General features: G+C 36.4%; 1 protein-coding gene across 6 annotated transcripts in view; it reads left to right on the forward strand.

Moving 5' to 3' along the window:
• Positions 1-26,267, forward strand: part of DLC1 (DLC1 Rho GTPase activating protein) — a 521,814-nt gene that overhangs the window by 191,811 nt on the left and 303,736 nt on the right. For all 6 annotated transcript variants that reach the window (XM_078347425.1, XM_078347424.1, XM_035270216.3 and 3 more), the window contains 2 exons: positions 12,508-12,657; positions 18,842-18,982. In XM_078347425.1, coding sequence (XP_078203551.1) covers positions 12,508-12,657; positions 18,842-18,982 — 291 coding nt within the window. The remainder of the gene's footprint in view (positions 1-12,507; positions 12,658-18,841; positions 18,983-26,267) is intronic.

Here is a 26,267-nt window from a genome sequence, read left to right on the forward strand (position 1 = left end):
AGAGCAAGCATTTATCTTTCTATTTATTCAATTTTTTACATTCTTTGGTGACATTTTTACCTTTTTTTTAATAATGGTCTTGCTCATTTCTTTTTTTAGTTCCTTCTAGTATTATTATTTCATTACTGTGATACGAGGGTTTTTCCTCCTTCTTCTATTCCATTTTTTAAACAGTTAATGGGAGAGGACAGGAATGGTCCTTGTGTTTTTCTTTATTGAGCCAAATCCTTTGATTTGTTTTAATTATCAGATTGTCAGATTATTCTCTGGAATGTTTAAAGAAAATATTCTCTTCCTTTGTAACATAATCATCTCTGTTTTGTTGTTGCTGTTGTTTTTGTTGCATTGGGCAGAATCTCAAGTGTAATATTCAATAGAATATGCGTTAACAAGGATTCTTAGTTTTTCCTAATTTTGTAGAAATATTTCCAGTGTTTCCTCATTATCCTCAATGCTTGTTCTGAGTATCTTAGACCAGTAATCAGGTGAAGAACATTGCCTTCTAAGTCCTTGTCACTGAAAAGAGTTTTATTTATTTTTTTTGTTTGTAATCACTAGCAAAATATTCAAATCAGTTTGAAATATTATAAATGCCCTTTTTAACATTTATTTGTTGTGTTTTTTCTTCAATCTGTTAATATAGATTAATGAAATTCTCATTGTAGAATTACTCTAGGTGGGAATCTAATTCCTGTCACCCTAATTTTCATCCATGTAATGGTTTTCTCTGCAATCTATTACAATGTTCCTCAAATGTAGCTATGTATTAACACATCTGTGGAACTTTTTAAAAACATAGCTTAGCCTCACCCTATGCCTACCAAATCAGAATCTGGTAAGGGGAACCTTAGCATGTGGAAGTGTCCAAAGCTATACAAGTATACTGAAAATCTGCCAGTATTGACAACTACTACTCAAACATGTGGTTCAGAGATTCTCAAAGTGTGGTTCCCCCACAGCAGAAGCAGCAACAGAATGACTGGAGTACTTGTTAAAAACGTAGATGCTGTATCTCCATCCAACGCTTATGGAATCAGCAGTTATCTGTGTTTTAACAAGCTCTTCAGATTATTCCAATACACACTAACATTGGAAGCCTTGATAGTTCATTGTTGACAGAAAGGCGGAAGGAATGGAGGGAAGGCAGGAGGAAGAACAGAACGAATTAGGAGTGACAAGGTTTTTATCTTCTAAATATATATAGATTAATAATAAGAAAATGCTACCAGATGTGACCCAATCTGTTTTATTTTTTAATCTACAGATACTCAGATCAGATCTCTAAATGAATTTAGATTTGTGTCAAAAATACATCCTTTTTGGGAGGTTCATTGGTAGACTTGAATGAAGAACCTTATAGGCCTACACTTGTAAATAGATAACTGGGGTAACAAGAAGAAAATGAATTGAATCAGGAGACATGGATTTTCCACCTCTGCCATTAAGTAAGTCTGTAGGCCTGGGAAAGTCTTCAACTTTCTAAAGTAATGTTCTTCTCAGAAAAAAAAAAAAAAAATGAGGGGGCTGGGCACAGTGGCTCCCACATGTAATCCCAGCACTTTGGGAGGCCAAGGCAGGCTGATCACTTGAGGTTAGGAGTTCGAGGCCAGTGTGGCCAACACAGTGAAACCCCATCTCTACTAAAAATACAAAAATTATCAGGGCATTGTGGTGCATGCCTGTAATCCCAGCTACTCAGGAGGTTGAGGCAGGAGAAGTTGCAATAAGAGGCAGAGGTTGCGGTGGCTCAAGCCTGTAATCCCAGCACTTTGGGAGGCCGAGGCGGGTGGATCACGAGGTCAAGAGATCGAGACCATCCTGGTCAACATGGTGAAACCCCGTCTCTACTAAAAATACAAAAAATTAGCTGGGCATGGTGGCGCGTGCCTGTAATCCCAGCTACTCAGGAGGCTGAGGCAGGAGAATTGCCTGAACCCAGGAGGCAGAGGTTGCGGTGAGCCGAGATTGTGCCATTGCACTCCAGCCTGGGTAACAAGAGCGAAACTCCGTCTCAAAAAAAAAAAAAAAGAGGCAGAGGTTGCAATAAGCAGAGATAGTGCCACTGTACTCCACCCTGGATGACCAAGCGAGACTCCATCTCATTAAAAAAAAAATGAAATGAGGGGAGTTGGTTAATTTTCCATACAATTTCAATGTGAGGACTCTTCATTGATGTCAAAAAGCTACAAATGCATCTTAAATACCAGCTGTGAAAAAAACACCTGATATCAAAAAATTTACTCTGAACTTATTCTTGGAAGATTTATTACAAAATTTTAATGATTTAAATAAATTTGAAATTCTAAAAAGATCACAAGATCAATCTCATACAGTTCCCAAATTTTCTTGCTAAAGTAAAACCAAAATGGCAATTCTTAGATTTGCCAGGATTGAACATAAAATAAAATACTGGGAAGAGAGTTTTACAGCTTCTCACTCACTGAAGCTGTAAAACTAAACTTACAGACAAACACTAGTTATTCATTCAAAGAAAGAAGCCTCTGAGAGACTTCTCCATTGGAGTGACATTGTCCTTAAAATCAAGGGTTTCCTCTGATATACCCAGCAAGAAGTGTGTTAAGCAAAAATCATATTATGACATGAATCAAAACTGTAGTTGCCAGATAAAACATAAAATACCTAGTTACATTTTAATTCCAGATAAAAATTTTTAACAGCAGATGTCTCATACAACATTGCCTTATACAATGTTTGGAAATATTTATACTAAAAAATTATTTCTTGTTTACCTGAAATTCAAATATAACTAAACATCCTATAGTTTGCTAAATCTGAAAATTCTAATTGCAAATAAGGGAGAACATGACATATTTGAGAAACCAAAAGAAGCGCTCTACTTGTAGTCGAGAATTTCCTAAAATGCAATATGCCTTAATTGAGATGACATAAGACAGCATAAAGAATCTTTATTCTAATAATTTTGTAGTGTAATATGTGTTAGAAATATATTGGACTATTTACATATTATATAACATGTATATATAATGTTAAAGATGCAACTATAAAATATTAAGATATGGTAGTAAAATAACTACAAATATTAAGGAAAAAATAGTTGTTGGACTCAAGATGATTGACATTTGGAGGCCACTGGGCAGAATCAGAGAGTTATGACAGTGCCAGTAGAAAAATAGATGGATGTCAGGTCAATATAAGACTTAAAACAAAAGAGTACATTTTTATGAAAAAGGAAAATATTTTTACTTATGTCTTTCTTTGTTATTCATGGGAAAGGAAAGATCATCATAATATCCCTAAAAACAGTTTATAGAATTTCAATATTAAATAGATATTTTTCTTATGTTTTCAAACCAAGAAAAATCCTGTCTTTTTTAAAACCTGAGCCCAAGCAAAGAGTTACTGAGTATTGTAAAATGTAAAAATAAAAAAAGACTCAGAGAAATTGACAGATATCATGTAAGCATGATAGTATGGAATACATATCAGCTCAGCAAGACTGACCCTATATTCTATAATGTATTTAGTGACCTGAATGCCAATCTTTAATTTTAGCACTTAAAATGAAGACTGGTTTCAGACATTTACCAAATGATTTAGGTAAAAATTACATCCCAGTCCCCAAAACGGGCCTTTGAAGTGCATGGAGGAAGCCAGGCTCCCTGGGATAGGGAGGAGGTGTTGCCCACGCAGTTCTCTGTCCTGGTTCACACCTGCCACTTCTGAGTACTTCTCAGGACCAGCTACATCAATATCCTTTGAAACTATTTAGAAAACTGTGTAGGCAACTTCCAAAAGTTCTGAAGCCTAGTTAGAGTTTAAAATTCAAGCAAAAGAGAAACCAGTTTTCTTCACCATGTCTTATAAGTGGAAGCAGATTAATAGGGTATAAATATACACAGATAATATAAAGCCATAATCATTGATTAATAATTGCATGTCAGTTAAAGGATTCCTTGTTACAACTTTAAATAACAATATTATCTATTCATTGTCATGACCTAATATTATAATCATAGTGGCACATATTATTAATAAAAGATAATATGCCTAGAATTTGAAGTTGAACGAAATATATCTAGGAAATAGTTGTTGGTTTGTTTCTTTTCCTGGCTAGTCTCTATAAGTTTCCAATTGAAACACAGTGAAGCCGGGCGTGTTGGCTTACGCCTGTAATCCCAGCACTTTGGGAGGCTGAGGCAGGCAGATCATGAGGTCAAGAGATGGAAACCATCCTCACTAACATGGTGAAATGCTGTCTCTATTGAAAATACAAAAATTAGCTGTGTGTGGTATGGTGGCCCATGCCTGTAGGTCCCAGCTACTTGGAAGGCTGAGACAGGAGTATCACTTGAACCTGAGAGGCAGAGGTTGCAGTGAGCTTATATTGTACTGCTACACTCCAGTGTTGTGACACAGTGAGACTCTGTCTCAAGAAGGAAAGAAGGGAGAGAGGGAGGGAGGGAGGGAGGGAAGGAGAGAGCAAGAAAGAAAAGAAAAGAAAGAAAGAAGAGAGAGAAGAAAGAGAGGAAGGAAGGAAGGAAGGAAGGAAGGAAGGAAGGAAGGAAGGAAGGAAGGAAGGAAGGAAAAGAAGGAGGGAGGGAGGAAGGAAAGAGAGAAAGAATGAAAGAAAATTAAGAAAAGAAAGAAAGATGCAGTGGAATCAAAATTAAGACTGACTAACTTGCCTAGGAATTCTGACTTAGGGTAATTATATTATCTTTAGCTTCTTACTGTCGTTTTACATGAAAATCTTCACTCATCTAAAAAAAGAGATTTAATAACTTTCTAATTTTTAAACAGGATATTATTTTAAGAAAGGAAAGTCTAGAATGAGAAATGTATTGTCAAATGAAACATGTAACACTAATATGAGATTTTTACACTAGTCCAGCTGGCCAAAGATCAAATACTTCAGGATGAAACTGAGCCAAGCCTTTTGCTAAAAGGTCCCTTTCTTTCACGGGTGAGCAACAGTATCACCAGCCCAGAATAACCATCAAGACACATGTGGAATTGAAGACAGCATAGGGGCCAGAGCCTTGCATCAGGAAGTTTTAGTTCTATTCCTGGTTTAGCATTTATCATGACTATCTATGTGATCCCACCGTTCACTGACAAGCGGAGCATTCAGGCAATGCTATATTTGCTGAACTAAACATCTACCATGTGGAAGCATCTGGGTATTTTACTGAACTTTTTGGTTTTCTTCCAAATGCTGGCATTAGGAAAACAGAGCCTGTGTGTCTCTAGAAGAGACACACTCTTTTTTTGGACTTTGTATTTCTCCAGTCTGTAAAATGTCCAGTAATTTGTACCTCCTCCCCCAACAGCTTTCCTGTGTGCTGTGTTTTGTGCTGTTCAATTAAGAGCATTTGCAGAAAAAGGGGTGATGGGATTATCTTTCCCAGATGGAAGGAAAGATGCAGAGAGGAGACTCCTGTTGTTTAAGCCTCACCAAATCTGACACTTTTAGGAAAGAATGACTCTCTAGAAACCCTATTTATCTTCCCCAGATACCACTGCAATCAAAGAGACTTCACTGCCTAGGAACTAAATCGCTCTTCCAAGTAAATTAGGAGCATCTCTCAGATTTCCAGGTTACCATCACGGGCTTGGACATCTTAGGTTTCTGACAGTAAATGAAATTGAATTGAAATTTGTCTCCTAATTTGCCTCGTATCTACTGACCTGTGGCTGAAAGAGATACAACTGGAAATTTCTTCTACAGCAGCTACATGTATCTAAGGTTTGACAGCAGCTGGTGCAGTCCCCAGGCAACAGGATGTTTCTGTTCTTAGCACCACACAGGCTCATAATGGGAAAAAAAGACACACATCACAGCATCGACTCAAGATCAGCTCACAGTCAGCTAAATACTTTGTCCTCATTAAAAAAGCAGATTGTGGCTATTCCATTAAGAATAGCCTGTTTATGTTCTAAATAGGCACTAAATTCTTAGGCTGCTTTAAAGAGGTTATACAGAACACAGAGAAGCACTTGCTTCTGGTCAGAGAACACGTAGAGCAATATGTTTAATTCTGGGCACCAACAGTTAATTGAGTCATTGACAGAATTATGTCATATCCAGAAAAGAGTAAACACAATTAAAAAGGATTTGAAAACATGTCATAAGAGAAATAATTAAAGGAATTGAGGATGATTCACCCAAAAATGAAAGAATATGGGCACCACATAATTTCTCAAATAAGAAAAGCTGTTTAATGGAATACAGACAGTGCTAATTCTGTCTAGTTCTACTGGGAGAAGCTGGGAAGTTAGAGGAAGGCAGAATTTGACACTATAACCTTTTTAAAATTTATAGCTGCATAAATATGGAAGAGGTTGCCTCCTCCAAAGCAGTGTACAGCACCTAAGTGGTCAATAAACATACCTTAAATGATTGTTAAATAGAAGTTTAAAGAACTGGGCAAGGCTGGGTGCAGTGGCTCACTCTTGTAATCCCAGCACTTTGGGAGTCCTAGGCAGTCAAATCACGAGGTCACTAGTTCGAGATCAGCCTGGCCAACACAGTGAAACCCTGTCTCTACTAAAAAATAGCTGGGTGTGATGGTGGGCGCCTGTATTATCCCAGCTACTTGGAAGGTTGAGGCAGGAGAATCGCTTGAACCCAGAAGGCAGAGGTTGAAATGAGTCAAGATTGCGCCACTGAACTTCAGCCTGGGCAACAAGCTAGACTCCGTCTCAAAAAAAATAAAATAAAAAGAGCTGGGCAAGACAACTTCACAGGTTTCTTGCAATTAATGTTGTGGTAATTGATGCTGTCTTTAAAAACAGTTTCTGTATATTGGCAAGAAAAAAAAACCAGGATGCAGAAATTGAGAAGAGAATGCATGATACCCAAGGGTTATAAGATTTAAAATGTTAAACACGGACAGAAATCAAAATGCAGAACTGGAAAGCTAACCGGAAGGAGAGTGGGAAGAGCCAGGATCTAGTCTAGGCTTTACCAATGGATTTTAAAAACTCCTTTGAACTTTTATATTTCCAAATTATTTTGGTGTTGAGTGAAATATCCAAATGTCATATCGGTAACTCACAGAATTGTGTTTTCACTTAATTATAAATGTGAATATAAATATATGTTAACTTTTGGGCACTCATAGACATAAAGATGGAAACAACAGACAGTGTGGACCCCAGAGGGGAGAAGAAGAGAGGGAGGCAAGGGTTGAAAAACTACCCCTTGGGTACTATGCTCGCTACCTGGCTGACAGGATCAGTTATACCCTAGACCCCAGCATCACACAATATACCCATGTAACAAGCCTGCACATGCAGCTTCTCAGTCTAAAATAAAAGTTGAAACAAAAAAATGTTTATTATAATAAATTTTAAAGATGTTTACAACCATAAATATAAATGGAACAAGGAAGAGAGCTAAAGGAGCCACTACTAAAAAAATCCTCCAGAAGTACATGACAGTTGTTTATTTATTTATTTATTTAGAGATGGAGCTTCACCCTTGTTGCCCAGGCTGTAGTGCAACAGTGCAATCTTGGCTCACTGCAACCTCTGCCTCCTGGGTTCAAGCGACTCTCCTGCCTCAGCCTCCCAAGTAGCTAGAATTGCAGGCACCTGCCACCATGCCTGACTAATTTACATATATATATATACATACACACACACACACACATATATATGTATATATGTATACACACACACATATATACATATATATATAATTTATATACATGTATATTTTTAGTAGAGACAGGGTTTCACCATCTTGGCCAGAGGCTGGTTTCAAACTCCTGACCTCAAGTGATTCACCTGCCTCAGCCTACCGAAATGCTAGGATTACAGGCATGAGTCACTGTGCTTGGTCCAGAAGTACACAAAATTTAAATCTACACTTTATACTAAACTTTACTTGGGCAACTAGGTAAATTTCTTGTTGCTCAGGTAATTCCTGATTAATGTTAATTCCTGTTGCCCACGGAATTCCTTCCAATATTAAGGAACATAAATGCATTTAAAAATGCATTATTTTAATGTTATTATGCTAAATCATAATTATAACTGTATATTTAACTATTAATGTTTCTACTCAAGTCAAATTCTAAGAATTCTCCATCCTTCTGGCCTTTGTTTTGGAGTCACCATACACCAGCTCACACTGGCTCACACCAGCTCAAAAGGGCCAACTGTGCACATTTCTTCCAACCCTGCAGTCAGTAATGTCTTGTTGGCAGCTTGAAATGGGTCAGGGGAGTACTTACACCACAAAAATCCGCAAATGCTACAAATAAAGACTTTCTCTTTTTTTTTTTTGGAGATTGAGTTGTTAAACATTTACCAGCATACCATGGCCACCAACTTCCTGCTCCTAAGAAATGTGCTCCCCAAACAGTGCCTTTTCCTATTTCACTTTGATCTCAAAATGTATAGGGTCTTGTAATAAAATAACCTGCTATTTCTTTGTAATCACTGAATATGTGTTCAATTTAGACTTCAGCATAACAAGACCAAAACTAGAAAAAATTACCTTAGGATAAAGAGCATGCACTGGTCATGGGGCATGTCTGGATAGAAAGTATTTTGATTGACAACATATATTAAGAAACCGAGGCCTGGTGCAGTGGCTCGCATCCGTAATCCCAGCACTTTGGGAGGCTGAGATGAGAGTATCTCTTGAGCCCTGGAGTTTGAGACCAGGCTGGCAACATGGTGAAATCCTGTCTCTACAAAAAATACAAAAAACAAAAAAAGCCATATCTGGTAGCATGTGCCTACAGTCCCAGCTACTTGGAAGGCGGAGATGGAAAGATCACTTGGAGCCTGAGAGATCCAGGCTACAGTGAGCCATGATCATGCCACACACTGCCCTACAGCCTGAGCAACAGAGTTGAGACCTGCTTTCAAAAAGGAAGGAAAAGAAAAAAGAAAGCAAGCCACCTAAAAGTTTATAAAATGTACTAAATTACTCCTTTGCTTGTATATTGACAGTGGCCTCCATTACATAAAAAATGAAACTTATCACTTTATATAGCGACCTTTAAAACCAAATATGGTGTGTCTCCTGTTTAAATCCAGCCTCATTTTGCACTAGCACCCAAAGTGAGGGCTCCCTCTCACTCCCCTTCCTTCAACTTTCCTATTCCTTTTTCTGGTTCTCTTATTAACCAAACTTTTCACTCTGTTTGAACACTATTTTTCCAGCTTTCCTCGTCCTCCTTGACTTCGTTGCAATCACTACTCCACCCCTCCCCCACTCTCTTCCTCTCCCTTTTCCTCCTCCTCCTCCTTATTCTCCCTCTTTTCTGTCTTTATCTCTGCCTCTCCATCTCTATTATCTCCTTCATGTCATCCTCTCCCTCTCCCTCATCATAGTTTAACTTTCACTTCTGCAAAGAGCTCTTCTGTGACCAGGCTACAATCTTGCAGTTACCATGTATTTCACTACCCTACTTACTTTCTTCTTACATTTGTTCCCATTTGAAACTCTTTTACTTAAGACTCTGTTGACTTTCATTGTCTTCCCATGGTTGACTATAATATTCAGGAAAGCAGAAATTGTATCTTTCTTGCTGATAAATATTCAGTTCCTCGGACCAGTGACTGAAGGGAAGAAGGAAGGAAAGATGGGAAGGAAGAGAATTTAGCATCCTGCTCTTGATTTACAGAGGTTAAGTTACTGAATTATTAATTTCATTGGTAGGCAGCATCAATTGTTAAGAAGTTTCTCTTCTTGGACAATAGTGACAGGGAGCTTTTTAAATCCACTGTAGATGTCAACTGAGACAAAATATGCAAATACGCTGCTCTGTTTTTCGGCATGAAAACATTTGCTGGAGTGTGGCCATCAACATAAGAAAGGTTAGAACTTTGGGAAATATTAATACTGGGGCTTTAAAAACAAGAGCAATAGTGTTTATCCAAAACATCATGTTTGCAGTCACTCTATTTTGTGAAGTTTTCTGAATGTGTAACATATGAGACTGGTCTGTGTACTTGACATTTCAGGCTAAATGTAACGGATGGTGAACGGGGATGCATCCAGAAAGAAAAGGGAATCAAAATAGGCTTATTTCTCTAAATGCATATCATAGAGTAAGAATTTTTGGTTTCAATCCTTTTGGCAGATCATTTGAAATAATTTGATGCTCAGCCCATGGACTTGAAGATGTTTTTAAAGCACAATGTCAGCATCCAGTTAATTCAAAGACAAATTGTTTCTGAGACTACTGCTGATCTGCCTAGGAGAGCTGCAGGATATACTGCATTATCCAACATTAACTTAATAGCTGGAAAATATCAAGAAATATTTTCTAAGGCTTTGGGAGGTGTTATTTCAGTGGCTCCAATCGATTTCATTATTATCATGCCTGAAAATGGATTGCATGTGCAGTGTACAACTTAACTCTATGCCTGCCGGGTAGAAAAATCAAATCTTTGTCCTTGAGGACATTATGACTGAGAAAGGAAAGATGATCACACAAAGCCATATGTGGAAATAGAGATGCGAAGATCATCATCTCGCCAAACACAACTTTGATTTAAAAGAAAATGAAATTATATAGAGAAACATATGGGAAGAGTGATTACAGGGATTTAATTACTATTCAATCAGATTTTTCATTATCTGGAATATTTAGAATGGAATTAACCTAAATAAGTTATAGGCATGATCATAGTATCAATAACACTTCTTTGATTGTAACAAAGTTCTGTAGCAGTGAGGGATAGGATACATGGAAGGGATCAGGTCTGTTTGTTTGCAAATATCATGGACCCCTTTAAGTACAAGAATACTTAATGATGACAAAAAAGTGTAATCTGTCACAGCCTTACTAAGTGCCTTAGATGGCAGGGAAAATAGGAAGAGATTGAAGTAATAACAACAGTATAGTTATTCTGAAGGAATTAGCACACCTAAAAAAATTCTCAGTGTATTTCAAACTTAATCTATCTTTGTGAAAATAGGACTAGCTGTTTCAATTTACATTAATCTGTTAAACCCAGCACAAGTACAGTTTACTCAAACAATGTATCCAGTGTTAGCTTAATTGACTGATTCTCTGACCAATTTAACCTGATAAACCAATTATCAGACGTGTGAAAGATAATGACTCTGTAATATTAATAATCTGCTCTCACTGTTAAGGATGTAAAAAGTTTCCACCTTTTGGCTATTGTGAATTATGTTAAGAAAAAAAAAAGTTATTGAACCCAGGAGGCGGAGGTTGCAGTGAACCGAGATCGCGCTACTGCACTCCAGCCTGGGTAACAAGAGTGAAATTCCATTTCAAAAAAATAAAATAAAGAGTTCTATAAAACTAGATTAACCCACAAAATTATCCTAGACTCTGTTCCTTGGGGGTGTCCTTTAATGGAGGCTGGGGGAATTTAGAAGGATTAAAATAAATACCAAAAAAAAGTTGAGATTTAGGCCATCATCACTTTCATCTCACAACGAACCATCACCAGAGTGAACCCTCAAGATGCCGCCATTGTATTGATAGCCCTCAGGCTTCTGTCAAGATGTATTTTCCCATTGACATCAGCCACCAGTGGCTGATTTCACCCAGATAAATATAATCAGACAGATGAGGGGATGGCAACATAAGTCACAAATGATGGCTTTCCTCAAAAAAGTCTGCCCTGCATCTATGACGTTTCTCAGTAGATGTTGCTCTTGAAGAAACTAACTGTGCTTTCTCTGATTTTTTTTTTCCAGCCAATACTCTCAGTCATCTTAATACCTTGCACAACACAGGGAATTTGGAAGATTCCTAGAACTGATTTGACTTAAACACACCAGAGGGGGGCAGGGTCATGCTCAAGTAACCATATATGGTCAATGAGAAGTTTTAGCTACTCCTTTGAGCAAAAACATTTCTACCAATATATGTCTGTAGTATAGAGAATTGAGAATAAATAACCATAGTCATTTACAAAAATACAAATTGTTACTGGAGCTGTTTTATAAAAGTGTGTGAAAGAGAAGAAACTCAAGAGAAGGAATTTTAGCAAGGATACAGCTAAAAGTAGCAGTGGGTAAATGGCCCCATGCTAGGAAGACTATCCCCCTGCACAAACAGAAAACTTGCCTTGCTTAATTATTTTCCAGTGTTTTTACTATACTGCAAAAGAGCCTTCCAAAAATATTATCTCATATGCATCCTTAAATGTCTAGCCAATAACAATTATTAGTACCTTTTAAATAATCAACTTGTACTCTGGAAAAAATAAGTATATAACTTTCCCCAAAAATGATTAATGGGAAACTAGTAAATACATGCCATTACTCATTGTTATACTTCTTTTTTCACTGCACTTTGCTTTGTAAGATATATATTTAATACTCATGCATAATGCTTTCTTGGCACTAGGTCAGTATCTTCCCAATGAAGAGCCCATTGAGGATACAGAATGGAACTTCTTTTGCAGTTAAAGACTGCCTATTATCCAGTGTGCCTTTTGTCACACTGAAAAACAGAGAACTTTTTATTCTCACCAAGAAATGGCCTTTCAGATTCAGTAACAACATGTTCTGTTCCTCAGGAAATAAGAGAAGATCGAGATAGGGCACGGCTGGACTCCATGGTGCTGCTGATTATGAAACTGGACCAGCTTGATCAGGACATAGAGAATGCCCTCAGCACCAGCTCCTCTCCGTCGGGCACACCAGTGAACCTGAGGCGGCACGTTCCTGTGAGCTTTCCACTTTCCACTTTTTTCCCATAGAAGTCATCTCTCTTTACCTTCTATTGTTTCTCTTGCAAAGAAAACATCCTTCTTAATGGCATCTACCAACATATGACCCAATACAGTATCATAATGATAACTAAAATACTTCTGTGCATCGTGCATACATTCTATGCATTACTTCTTTACAGAGAGACCCCAGAGAAATGGGTGATACAAAAGAACATGTTTATCATTAAACAGGAAGGAAAGTCACCTTGGGAAATTATGCTTTGCAGTTATCAAACCTTCCTAAATTGTCAGTCTTCTCTGATGTGAGAGAGACTCTATTAGCAAGTACTATGTCTATCACTGTCCCACAAATTTGTATTGCATGTGGAAGATGCTTACTATAGATTTGCTACATGGATAGAGGGATGGATGGATGGATGGATGGATGGATGGATGGATGCTAGTTAACTAACCCAGCACACTCTAAGAAAGGATTTAGATGATATTAACTTCAGAAAACTCTAAAATTCACTTAGTAAAATACAGTGAAAGAGACAGAGCTGAGAATTTCATTTTATCATGCATCGATTTTATATAATACAAACATTCCTCTGAGAGTCCAACACTCAAAATTTGGAAGACAGATTCTAGGATCAACTATATGGTTTACGTATTTATTATCAGCATCATATTAAATGGCTTACTTTGTACAGATCTAGGAAACGTGATGGTTGATTTACTTATAATTAAGCTATGAATCAGTTTTCAACTCATCCCTAACTTGTATTATTCAAGAATAAACATATTAAGTCAAGGCATTTGTGTTTACCTGAGATCAAAGCAGTAGAAATCCATATATATAAATTTGAGTACCTACTGAAATATAACTGTTGCATGTCAAATGACTTGATACAAATTCTTCTGCCTCCATTTAAATGTAAACTGGATTTTATATTGCACACATTATCTCATGGAATATCACAAGTGTTAACTCCGTAAATAGAGATATATTCAGAATAGGCAAAATAATACAGTGGAAACATTATGAACTTTGGAGTGTGAAGGTGTGAGTTCAGATGCCAACATTACAGCTGACTTTCTGGGAACATAAAGATATTTAATTTCTGAGCTGCAGATTCATGTGATAAATTGAGATATTATTTCCTAACTAATAGCTCGTTGGGAGGCATAAATGAAAAAGACTGTATGTATTGCATGGATCAAGCACATAGTACATACTTACTGATGGTTAATTCTCCTTCCTCCCCCTTGTACTAGACTCACTCACACCAGGCCTTGAGCTACAGTTGAATAAGACATATCCTAAAAGCCCTCAAAACTCCTTTCTGGTCCTTATGTTTTTCTAGGTCACCTTTCGTTTTTTATCTATGTTCCTTGGAATTTAAAGTTAATTTTAATATTCTTTCATCATCAATTTTTTTCCCAAGAACTTTCCACTCCTTTAGATAATTATGAGGTCTAACAAGAGGATTACAACGGCAGGATTAGGACCTTGAGCATCTATCAAGGAGCCCTGACCCAGATACAGAGGACAAACTGCCTCTGCCCCACCCTCATGCTTCACTGTGAATTTATAGTTTATCAGGAAGAACAAGACACACAGTGAAACATTCATCACCCCCCTATTCCACCCCAGTTTGAGAATATTTATGAGAAAAATACCAGAATGAGTTCTTCATATAATAAAAAGTATCAAGAATAATATAGTCTTTAAAAATGTCTTTAACATAAAAAAAATTAAAGCACAGGTAGAGATAAAGATTTAAAGGAGGGTGCACAGATAAAGCCTTACAAATTGGCTAGAGACTGATGAATCAACACAGCCCAGGATCTGGTGATTTTCTCCTTTGCAAGCTTCATTTTTTCCGGGCACTCACAGCGTTCCAGTCTCTTAGAACTTGCTGAGATAGCCAATCTCATAGAATGAATGAGGGTAGGGGATGAGATGAAGACATTAGTATTTAATTAGTGCTAACCTTTATGTAAGTTACTTCGTTTAACCTCTTGACAGTCGTACTATGAGAAATCTGAGCTTCAGAGAGAGAGGATGAGTAATTGACCTGTGTTCACACTGATATGGAGTGGTAAGTTATTTACCACAGGTCACCCAGAAGGTGAGATTTGCATCCACAATTGTCAGACTCCAAAGCCTATGCTCATTCTGCTATAACAAAAGACTTCCCAACATGCCAATTTTCTATTTACAATGAGGTAAGTTCCATTTCCAGAATCAGAATTCCCTGGTTGTTAGTCAGGGCATTTTCTTCCAAATAATCAGATAGTTTTGAAGTTCAAATTAGGAATAGTTTTCTAGTCAATGTGTAATTAAGGGAATGTTGACTGTCTCTTAGGATATTTCTCTATGGTCTCTTAGGATACCATAGAGAAGTTCAGACACATACAGGCCAGAACCACTCTACAACCTTTGACTGGGCCTCCCCTGCTGTTCTGCAGTATCTTTGGGTCTCCCTGGATCTTCTCTAATATTTCAAGGTAGCTATTCAACAACTTTACCTGCACTTATCTCTCAGCATCATTACTTCTTAACACTCTTGCCTTCCTCCACTCATAGAAAATTGAGACCACTGAAAGATGTCCTGGCATCACACCTGCAAATAGGTATAGGTGCCTCTTTGCTTCTTTCTCTCCTCTAACATCAATAAAAGATGTGTTGTTCCTGTCATCTAATACTGACCTGTCTCCATCCTCATCGCTATTCCTTCCCACCTCCTGCTTTGCTCTACCAATTATTCACACTCTCACTTAGGTTCAAATTCCATTGCTCTGTTCCTACTAGTTCTCATTCTTTTTCTCGTTAGCAAGTATAGCTGGGACTACAGGCATGCATCGCCATGTCTGGCTATTTTTTTTATTATTTTGTAGAGATGGGGTTTCTGTGTTGCCCAGCTCTGTGTTCTAGAGCTCCTGGCCTCAAGCAATCTTCCTGCCTTGGCCTCTTAATGTGTTGGGATTACAGGCATGAGCCATCATACTCAGCCTCTTTCTCGATTTAATTATTGGCTATTGTTCCATCATTTCTCCCCACCCTTCTCTTATCTGACACATCCAGTAGTGCCCATGCAGCCTCTCACCATAGCATCAGATGTGTTTGAACTGCTTCTCTTCCTTGACTTTCACTCCTCTCCTGGCTTCTGGATGCTCTCCTGTTTGTCCTTCTATTCTTCAACAGTTGCTTTCCATACATTTCAATAGCTCCTCTTCCTGCATCTGCCTCTGAAATCTTATATCTAGATTCTATACTCAATTCTCCCTTTGTCTGCCTTTGAATAGTCTCCCTGGGAATCACCATTGCTTCCATTCCTTTCTCCATATTGAGGGTCACCAGTGAGACCTTTTCTTGTGACCTCCAGATCAGAACAACCAATGGATCACAAGATGCACAGTTTCCTGGGCCAGAGCCGAGTGGTATATGCACTTCTAGCACATGCCACACAACACTACATGTAGTCCCTGCCATGATTTAAAAAAAAAAATCCCCTCAGAGAGCTCTATATTTCCATTGCCTGGCATAATTGGAGGCATAGGGTAACACTGATGGATGGAGTCCTGCAGGAAGATGGCTTGTAGGATTAATTCTACAAAGCAAGGTGGAGGAGTCAGGGAAATTGTGAGGTGGCAGTTGTGATGATAATCCAAGGCTGATTCACTACTTGGTTTGCTTATGGTAGCAGTGGAAAATTAAAGGAGGGAGTGGATGTGAGAGATCCTGGAAAGCTTTTGGGTTATTTCTCAAATTGAACAGAGGTCAGATGAGAAAACCATAAAGATTTATACTAAACTACACATTGATAGCCGTGTTAACATTTACTTAGTTGTGTTTGAGGCCCCTGCAGAATATCATGGTGGTTACTTTAAAAAGTTGCTTTCTGGGGTACGACAGACTTCAGATCTAATACCAGCTCTGCCTTGGGATATGACCTTGGTCAAGTTACTTACTTCAAGCCTTGGCTTTGCCATCTCTTGTGTGATGATGGTACCTTCCACGTGGAGTTGGTGAACACTGAAGCAGGGAATGGTTGTAAAGCCTTGTCTGTGAAAGGTAAAAATGCAGTAAAGGGTGGAAGAGTTCTAAAAGTTATTATTTCACCTTGGAAGTATTATACGGTTAGAAAGAAGCAAGATTCCTCTGTTATTTATCTAATCAAATCACAAACGGGAAATTAATGCAAAATATTTCTAATACACCTAAAGGTAAATTCCCTGCTACTTATGACTATTCATTCAATATTGATAAATTAACTGCTATTTAAGGTTATTTGATGTTGATCCAATTTGAAATTCTAATGAATCATATTTTTAAGGTAAAATGTTGATATTTTCTATGCACAAAAAGAAGACATGGCCCTGACCTGAAATCACTCAAGGCATCAAAAATTTTAGATTTATGTATTTTATACACATGCAAACACACACATCTAGAGAGTATAACATTACTTTTTGCTGTGTATGTCTTTTGTGCCCTTCCAACTAGAGAACATTTAGTTTCAATGCTTTTGATGACATAATTTTATAGCAGAAACTATAAAATTACTTCTATTGTGAGAATTAAGAAAGGAAAGATATTAATATTTGTCAGTCTAGTTGTTTTTTCATAAAACTGTATTTAATGATCATGTTCTATCTGCCAGGCTCTATTCTAACGTCTGGGGATACATCAGTAAACAAGACAGATGAAGTCCCTACACTTGTGATGCATAGATTCTAATATAGAAAGACAGACAAGAGAGACAAACTCATAGATGGATAGGTAGGTAGGTAGGTAGGTAAATTCATGGTAGATAGATACGTGATAGACACATACATACATACATACATACATACATACATACATACATACTGTTGTAGATTAGCAAAGAGGATTGTAAAATAGAGAATGATATGCTATGGAAGTTGAGGGGAGGAAACTTCTTTGCTTTGAAACATCAAGGGATGCTTCTCTGAGGTAGTAATATTCAAGTTGAGACAGGAGTGACAAGAGGGGGCTAGCAAAGGGAAATACTGGTGTGAGGGATAAGAAAGCCTAGTACCTGCTGTAGACAAAAGCTTACTATATTCAAAGAAATGACAAAGAACAGGTAGGCCCAAGAAAAAAGAGAATGGCAAAGCATAAGACCAGAGGGTTAGAGTGCAAGACATGATATTTACCATGTGAACCACAGCAAAGTTGAGATGTAGAAAGAGGAGACATCGAGATGTTTAACTCATAGTTTTCTCAGATTAAAAGCATAGAGAAAACTATCCATCCCCTCTGCATTTTGCTCCATCCCCTCTGCATTTTCCCCCTCCCACCTTTCCTCTGTGCAGTCAAGCCACCTATAATTCAAAGAAAGCATACAATATATTAAATGCACAGCCTTTGCAAAGGTTACCAGGTAATTATATCCACTCTCAACAGATATGTCTTGACCTCACACTATGTAGTAGTTGCTAAGAAAACATTATATTAATAATAATATTTATAGGAGTGGCTAGCATTTAATGAAAATTATTGGGAACCAATTACAAGCACTATGCTTTATGCTCATGAAACTCCATGAGTGCCTACTATCATCATACCCATTTTCAAACAAGGGAATTGAAGGAAACATGACAAAGCATAATTCCTGCCTTCAGTTTATTACATAGACAGACTATTGAGCTAAGCTATTCCAGGCCTCTGTAATAGCTGTCACCAAGAGGTTGAATAGGAATATAGACGAGATTGAGGTAAGGAGAAATGAGAGCTCTCTTTGTAGTTGAAATCCACAGTGGCCCCGTGAGGAACTCTGGGAAGCACTGTATATATAGCCAGAGGAGTGTCAGTGAGTGATTCAAGGTCACACAGCAAGGAAGGTGTGGCTATGGGCTTCTGCCTTCTAACCTCTCTTCAGTGCCCTAGCTAGTCACACTCCTGGCCCTTTCAATGCATCCTAAGCTGTTACATTACCAAATAGTATGTTACCTCTTTCTCAAGTATTTGCAGACCCTCTGATGAGTACAATGGTTATTACAACATAATGCATGATTACGTGTGACACGTCAGTGTCAGCTGTCAGCACCTCTTCAGTGTATCCATGTGCATTGGGAGAAGGAAAAAGTGTCAAATTGCTGGTGGTAGGAAGAAGGGCATTTGGGAACATTCATATGTCCTTCATATCAGTGCATTTGTTTTTAATAGGATCTGGAATCAGGATCTGAAAGTGGAGCAGATACCGTTTCAGTAAATCAGACACAAGTAAATTTGTCTTCTAACACTGAGTCCACTGACCTACCGTCTGCCAGCCCAGTGGCCAATTCTGGAACCAAACCCAAGACTACGGTGAGTTCTACATGGTAACAGTCTCTATGTGTAAATGTTGATGAACATCAGGTAAGAGTTGACATTCATTCAACACAGAAAAAAATACTGTTGGAATTTTGGCTGTAGTGACTTAATAATATTTAATTCATTTAATGAAGTACAACCCTAGAAACATATGTTGTTTTTGTTGTTGTTGTTGTTGTTGTTGTTGTTTGAGATGGAGTCTTGCTGTGTCACTCGGGCTGGAGTGCAATGGTGCAATCTCAGCTCACTGCAACCTCCACCTCCCAGGCCCAAGCAAGTCTCCTGCCTCAGCCTCCTGAGTAGCTGGGATTATAGGCACATGCTACTGCACCCAGCTAATTTTTGTATTTTTAGTAGAGAAGGGATATCACCATGTTGCCTATGCTGGTCTTGAACTCCTGACCTCAGGTGATCCACCCCCTCGGTCTCCCAAAGGGCTGGGATTACAGGTGTGAGTTAGCATGTCTAGCTGGTTGTTTGTTTTATAAATGTGAATCCAAGTACTTCACTAAAACAGGTCATGGTTTGAGAATTATTCAAAATGTGCTAATTAAATTCACTTGTTGGATACTCAGTGCTTTAAAGAACCAAGATTACAAAATCTGGAGATGGCTTTCCCTACACTATTATCCTGACCACATTGCTTACCAGTTAGAAAATTGTCTAAGATGTGATAAATGATAGATGACATATGATAATGGATGGATAGATAGATGATAAAGAGAAAGAGATGATAGATTGTAGATAAATAGATGAATAGATAATGATATAAAATATTTACATTGATAAAGATAGATATAGATAGATAATAGTCTTACATAGAAATATAAAATCAGCCCTGTCAAAAATTTTCTGTGGGAATTAAATGACAGCACACATATAAAAAGTGCTTAGTGAAATGCTTGGCACAGAATAAATACTGAATAAATATAAGTTACTATCACTATTATTAACATGGTTAGCAGACCTTACAATGCTGTTAAAACGAATGAAAAGGCTCATTACCACATGGAATAATACACTGCGAAAGGAGGAAACTGCTTTGGTTTCAAATGCTTCATGTGTAAATTGTGAATACAAGACATTTTCCTTTAAGGAAAAAGTTGAACTGCAACAGGAAAATAGTATTTGACTCTAAAAGGTAACATTTCCAGAGGAAGTAATTACTACTTCAAATGTCTAAAATCCCAGTAGTTCCAAAATAACCTTTCTTAGTTTAGTGAAAATCAAACTGTCATATTATTTTTTATGCCCATGTTAGCTTAACACAAAGAAACAAATTTTGATTGCTTGTTCACTGTCTTTAAAATAAAAGTCAAGTCTAAAATAGGACTCTCAAAAGACAATACTTAAAACATGATAGATATGCTGCAATTGCAAGAAGAATGAAAATATATCATTTAAGTGACAGATACGCATGGTTTAAATATTTACATGGAGATTAAATTCCCGATGTTATTTATATCTAAAACATTTTTATGCAATAAATATTTATTGAACATCTACTATATGCCATGCACTATGCCACATGAAAAAGACTGGGAAAGGAATAAAAGATATTCCCTGTCTTTAAACAGTTTATACCCAGCAAAAGGAGGTAAGTACGTAAAGAATGAAATGCAATGAAATGCTGTACAGGCTGTGATACAGCCTATATTGGGAACACGAGAAACTGGAAGATACTGCAGAATGCTTTTTTGGGGTAAACTGAAAAATCTGAGTCAGCAATAATGTGACCTGCCCACCGGTTCTTTTCTCCCTCATATAATTACCAATGGTATCCACTTTCTGTCTTGGAACATACATATTTCAGTGAGTGAGTGTCTCCTAATTCATAACAATGTGTTGCAGAATGTGTGCAGTTGCTTAGTCTTTCTTCAGTAACCCCATATTGATAAATGTGGTCAATATAGTTACACAGAAGTACATATATATTTTTATGGTAAGCATTGTTGGTAAAACTTTTTTATGAGAAACATAAACTCATCAGTTCTCCCAGCATTTTAACTAGTTGGAGTGATGGAATCTTCCTTCAAATTTTTAATGTTTTGCCATATCAATTGACCACCCCACAATCACAATTAAGAAATATTGAAATCAATTATTGAACTGAAAAACATTTTTATGTACTCCAAATCAAACGTTTACTGAAAATGTGTTAACTTTGAGGAAAATTGGATGTGATTAGTATCCAGCTGTTCAGGTGTGACTTGTCATCTGCGAATACAAGCAAAGCTTCCAAGTCCTGCCACAACTCATCAGCCAGTGAGCAATGAGAATCGTCATGCAGTTCACTCAGACTTCAAAACAATATTCCCCTTCAAGACCACTAAACTCTGCATAATCAGAGTTAGGCAACTCAACATACAGCTCTGTCCAGCTACTGGACTATAATTTAGTAAAGTTCTCCAGCAGGTCATGAAAAGCACCCAGAAAGAAATGTTCCATCATCAAGGACAATTGACTTTTAGGAAATTTCTTTTTTTAAATGGCCAATAATATTAACTTGAAAAAAATAGGCTATTTTTCTTATTTTTTTATTTTACTTTAAGTTCCAGGATACACGCGCAGAACGTGAAGGTTTGTTACATAGGTAAACAGCCATGGTGGTTTGCTGCACCTATCAACTCGTCATCTAGGTTTAAGGTGGGAAGGTAAATTAGTTCAATCATTCTGGAAGACAGTGTGGTAATTCCTCACGGATCTAAAACAGAAATATCATTTGACCCAGCAATCCCATTAGTGAGTATATACCCAAAGGAATATAAATCATTCTACTATTAAGACACATGTACCTGTATGTTTATTAAAGCACTATTTACAGTAGGAAAGACATGGGACCAACCCTAATGCCCATCAATGATAGGCTGGATAAAGAAAATGTGGTATATATACACCAGAGAATACTATGCAGCCATAAACAGGAATGAGACCATGTCCTTTGCAGGGACATGGATGAAGTTATGCTTTTGTTTTGAGGGGATAATTGTTTCAATTTGTGTATAGGCATTTTATTTTTTCTTGTTATCAGTGTTGCTATTCTTTTAGGTACACCCTTGTCAAAAGTAATTCTTGGTACATGGATCAATTTTATGGTTGGACTATCAGAATGAAGAATTTTGTCTGTGAGAGATTAAATACTTTCCCTCATAATTTGAAGCTTAAGGAATAAATGATATATAATGACAGTCTAGATACTTTATGAAGAGAGAGAAAACTGTAATATCCTAAAGAGCTGTTCTTTTTACCATAAACAAAAGTTTTAAGTAGAAATATGAAATTCTAAGAACACCTACTGAATACATGAAACTATAGTGAACTAACCCTTTTCTCTGTAATGGCACAATTTTACGGCATGCCTACCTTCATTCCATAATTAAGGTTACCTTTAATTTGCTGCTATGAAATATATTTATAGTGGTGACTACAGTAACAACCACAGAAATTTGGCTTTCATTTTGTATGTAAGGTCTCTGGGTTTATAAGTGCCTATTTTTAGATAAGATTATTTTTCTTTTAAAAGTATTCTTAGCAATCATTCTCAGCAAACTGACACAAGAACAGAAAATCAAACACCATATGTTCTCACTCATAGGCAGGTGTTAAACAATGAGAACACATGGACACAGGGAGGGGAGCACTACACACTGGGGTCTGTTGGGGGGAAATAAGGGAGAAACAGCGGGAGGTGGGGAGTTGGGGAGAGAGAGCACGGGGAGAAATTCCAGATATAGGTGAAGGGGAGGAAGGCAGCAAATCACACTGCCACGTGTGTACCTATGCGACAATCTTGCATGTTCTTCACATGTACCCCCAAACCTAAAATGCAATTAAAAAAATAAAATAATTCTTAGAATAGGACCAATGAGTCACCTTCAGATTTTTCATTAATTCTGTGTATACATCATGCTGGAAATTAAGCATTAATGTAGATTTCTGAGATGTATTTCATTAAAAAATGAAAAAGTTAAAAGGTAGGTTATCCACTGCCAAAAAAAAAAAAAAAAAAAGATGCCCATTTTGTCATATCAACAAGTTCATCAATTTCTCTCCTAAAGTCTGTTTTGTTCTTTTCACACAGTTTCACAATGTGTCTTTCATACTAGACTCTTCCATAAACAACTCGTAAGCCCCTGTATCATTTTATATAAAGTGCTCTGATTCACCATAGAGCAGTACACTGATATCACTCTGTCTTCAGTAGCTTGAGTTGCTCCTGGTATTAGTTAATATAGGGTTGTTTCATGAAAGGTTTTAAAGCTGAACATTAAAATCTCCAAGGTTTTGTTGTGGTTATTTTTCCTAAAGATATTTTACCTATAAGTGCAGATATTCATTAAATCACTATTAATCAAACATTTATGAAGAAAAGGGCCAAGCCCCAGATAATAAGAAAAAAAAATCCTATTTGTAAATTAAGTAACTAAAGGAATAAGGAGCATCTAGCATTCTACTGTGTAGAACAACCAAGAACATCATCAAGAGTATACAGGATATGGCCCCTGAACACTACACTACACAGGGATTCACAGGCTCGCCACCTGGATTCAGAACTAACATAGATTGGTTTCAGCTGTTATTATATCAGAAACAAGATGTCACCAATACTTGAATGCTCAAAGTGTGCAAGAAGAATTTTACCAAACAATAAAAAACATTGACTGGCTCATCAAAGCATAGTGTAGGTTACATGCTTCTAACATCATTTTCTAAATCATGCATCCACCACAGATTTTATATACATATAAGTTTACAAATGTGTGTATGTGTATGAATGAATGTGTATATATATGTATACATACATATGAAATAAATTATATGTATATATTTGTGTACTTGTATGTGTGTGTATATATATTCACATCAGATATTGCATGCTGTTTTCCAAAAATATCATGTGATGTTGTTTTCTGCAACATTATTTTGATGTTACTTTCCAAAAGCCTGTGTTGAATAATTCTTAACTATACAGAATTTTTAAAGGGAACAAAATTAATAAATTCTTATGTAGTCATGAGATAATCTCTCAGTATAAATTATATTAATTATATATAAAACTGTTGCTCAGGATAAACACAGAAACCACAAATGCAGATTTATTCATTGTTACCAATATAGAGTGTGGTTTTGTTTGTATCTGGGATAGGAGTTTCAGCTCTAGAATGATCTGAAACAGAGTTTCAAAACAGAAAAGCTTACAAGGTAGAAGAACAGAGGTTAATGGGTACCTTTTACAAACAATAATCAACTTGTTAATTATTGCTACTGAAAAAGTAAGACTTCCATGTAGGGTTGCTTAAAAATAAGAATTATAATGTCAATAAAATACTATTTCAGTGGAGAGTTATTTATTAAAGGTTTCTAGGACAGTCTGATTGGCAGTGTGACATTAACCCATGATGAATTAGCCACAAGGGATTAGGGGAAAAATTGTTTTGGAATTTATTAACAAACTAAATTCCTGAACCTGTAAAATTATATTTTAAATTATGTAGGGATAATTTACGTATGCATGCTTTTACATATTTTATACATAATTTTAATATTTACACATTTACACATTTCTGGGAAGACTGTCAAGAACGCCATTAGATTTTCAAAGACTGTGCAAATCCCCATAAAGAAATGCTGCATTTGAGTTTTCATGGTTCATTCAATTATTCAGTGAAGCAAACCAGTGTTGAACATGTGAATGTCTTTGCTACAAATAATAAACACGCTGCAGGTACATTGACAAGAATTATCTTAATTGGATTTATTTCCTAACGGATCATTGCATGGTATTACCTTTGCAACAAATTAGACTATACTTCATGTATATGTGAAAACTGATTCTTCTATGAAACTGTAAAACGTCATTTGTATTTGTTCCAACTATACCACATATAAGCAAAAATAAAATTAATCCAAAAACAAAAGAAAAACGACCAAAGTTTTCCATTAGTAATTTCAATGTAAACCAAGTTTTTATATAACTAAATTTAATCACATGTCCATCCCATACATATGACCATTAAGCTAAAGTCATTGTGCTTGTGATATATTGAGAGGTATTAAAATTGAAAAAAAAATGGAGATTCTACCTTTTGCATAATTTTTAAGGATCATTTGAAATTAAATTCAAAGACAAAATTTTAGTGATAGCTTTATTTTGTTTTGCCATGTTATTATGTACTATATGTTTGCTTAAATGGTTATCAGATGAATTTTTTTAAGAAGGCTGGTAATTTTTCCTAATGCTGTTCAATATTTAAAACAAAGCTGAAGGATAAAGTACTATCTTCTACAAGTAGAAGCTGCAAATATCTATTTTCACTGAAGTCTTGGGGAAAGAATTGAAGGTAATAAATTTATAAAATTGGCTAGAATTTAAATAGTATTTCATAATGCCACATATGTTATTATTAGCTTTCATACCCTGAGGAATAAAATAGTCAATATACTAAAGGAAAAAAATAATATACATGGAACTTTTAATGAAAATTTAGACAGCTTCTTCAGAAACATAAAAAAAAAATTGAATTAGTACAGTTTTTAATTAACAAATTTAAACACAAATGTAATAGTCTTAGAAAACAATGTCTGGACATAATGCTTTTGAATGTGGCAACATCATTTTGTCATGACAAAGCAATTACATTAAAGTATGTGTAGTTTTAAAGAAATATTTGCTTCTATTGGTAAGATCCTCTTGGCTTATGAGAAAGAAAAATAGGCAAAAGGTATAGCTGTTTAAGAAAAACTGAGCCACCAGAGAGCAGGAAAAATGTTTCTAAAAAGGAAATTGTTTAGTGATTATTATAATGTGATATTTCTTAGAATTCTGTGATTTAAAAGCATAGAGGATTTCATATATCTAGTCTGGATTTTGAAATAATCAATAAATGTGTAATTCATTAACTTTGGATTTGAAAAACAGCAACATTTCCATGGCCATTTACTTTTATATTTAACATTCAAAATTCTCTCATTTCTTCTTGTTTTAAGATACTGACATCTGTTTCCAATCCATTTACATGTTAATTTAAGACAGTCTTTTCTGGGATGGGTTATTTCAATTTCACAGTCACTTCCCCATATACACCTTTCCACGTAATCTTGGAATTTCATTTCATCAAGAACAACTTGTATCTTGATTATATGTCACACTTAGCTCTGAACACACGATACTTAAATAATTTGAGGGGCTGGCAAACTTGCTTTTCTCCCTTGTATTTAGTTTGTAGTAATCTGGTTAAGTATCTGGAGCAGAATTCATAAAACCCCAAAAAATATGGGG

This window comes from Callithrix jacchus, chromosome 13 (genome assembly GCF_049354715.1).
Source record: "Callithrix jacchus isolate 240 chromosome 13, calJac240_pri, whole genome shotgun sequence".
Lineage (NCBI taxonomy): Eukaryota > Metazoa > Chordata > Mammalia > Primates > Cebidae > Callithrix > Callithrix jacchus.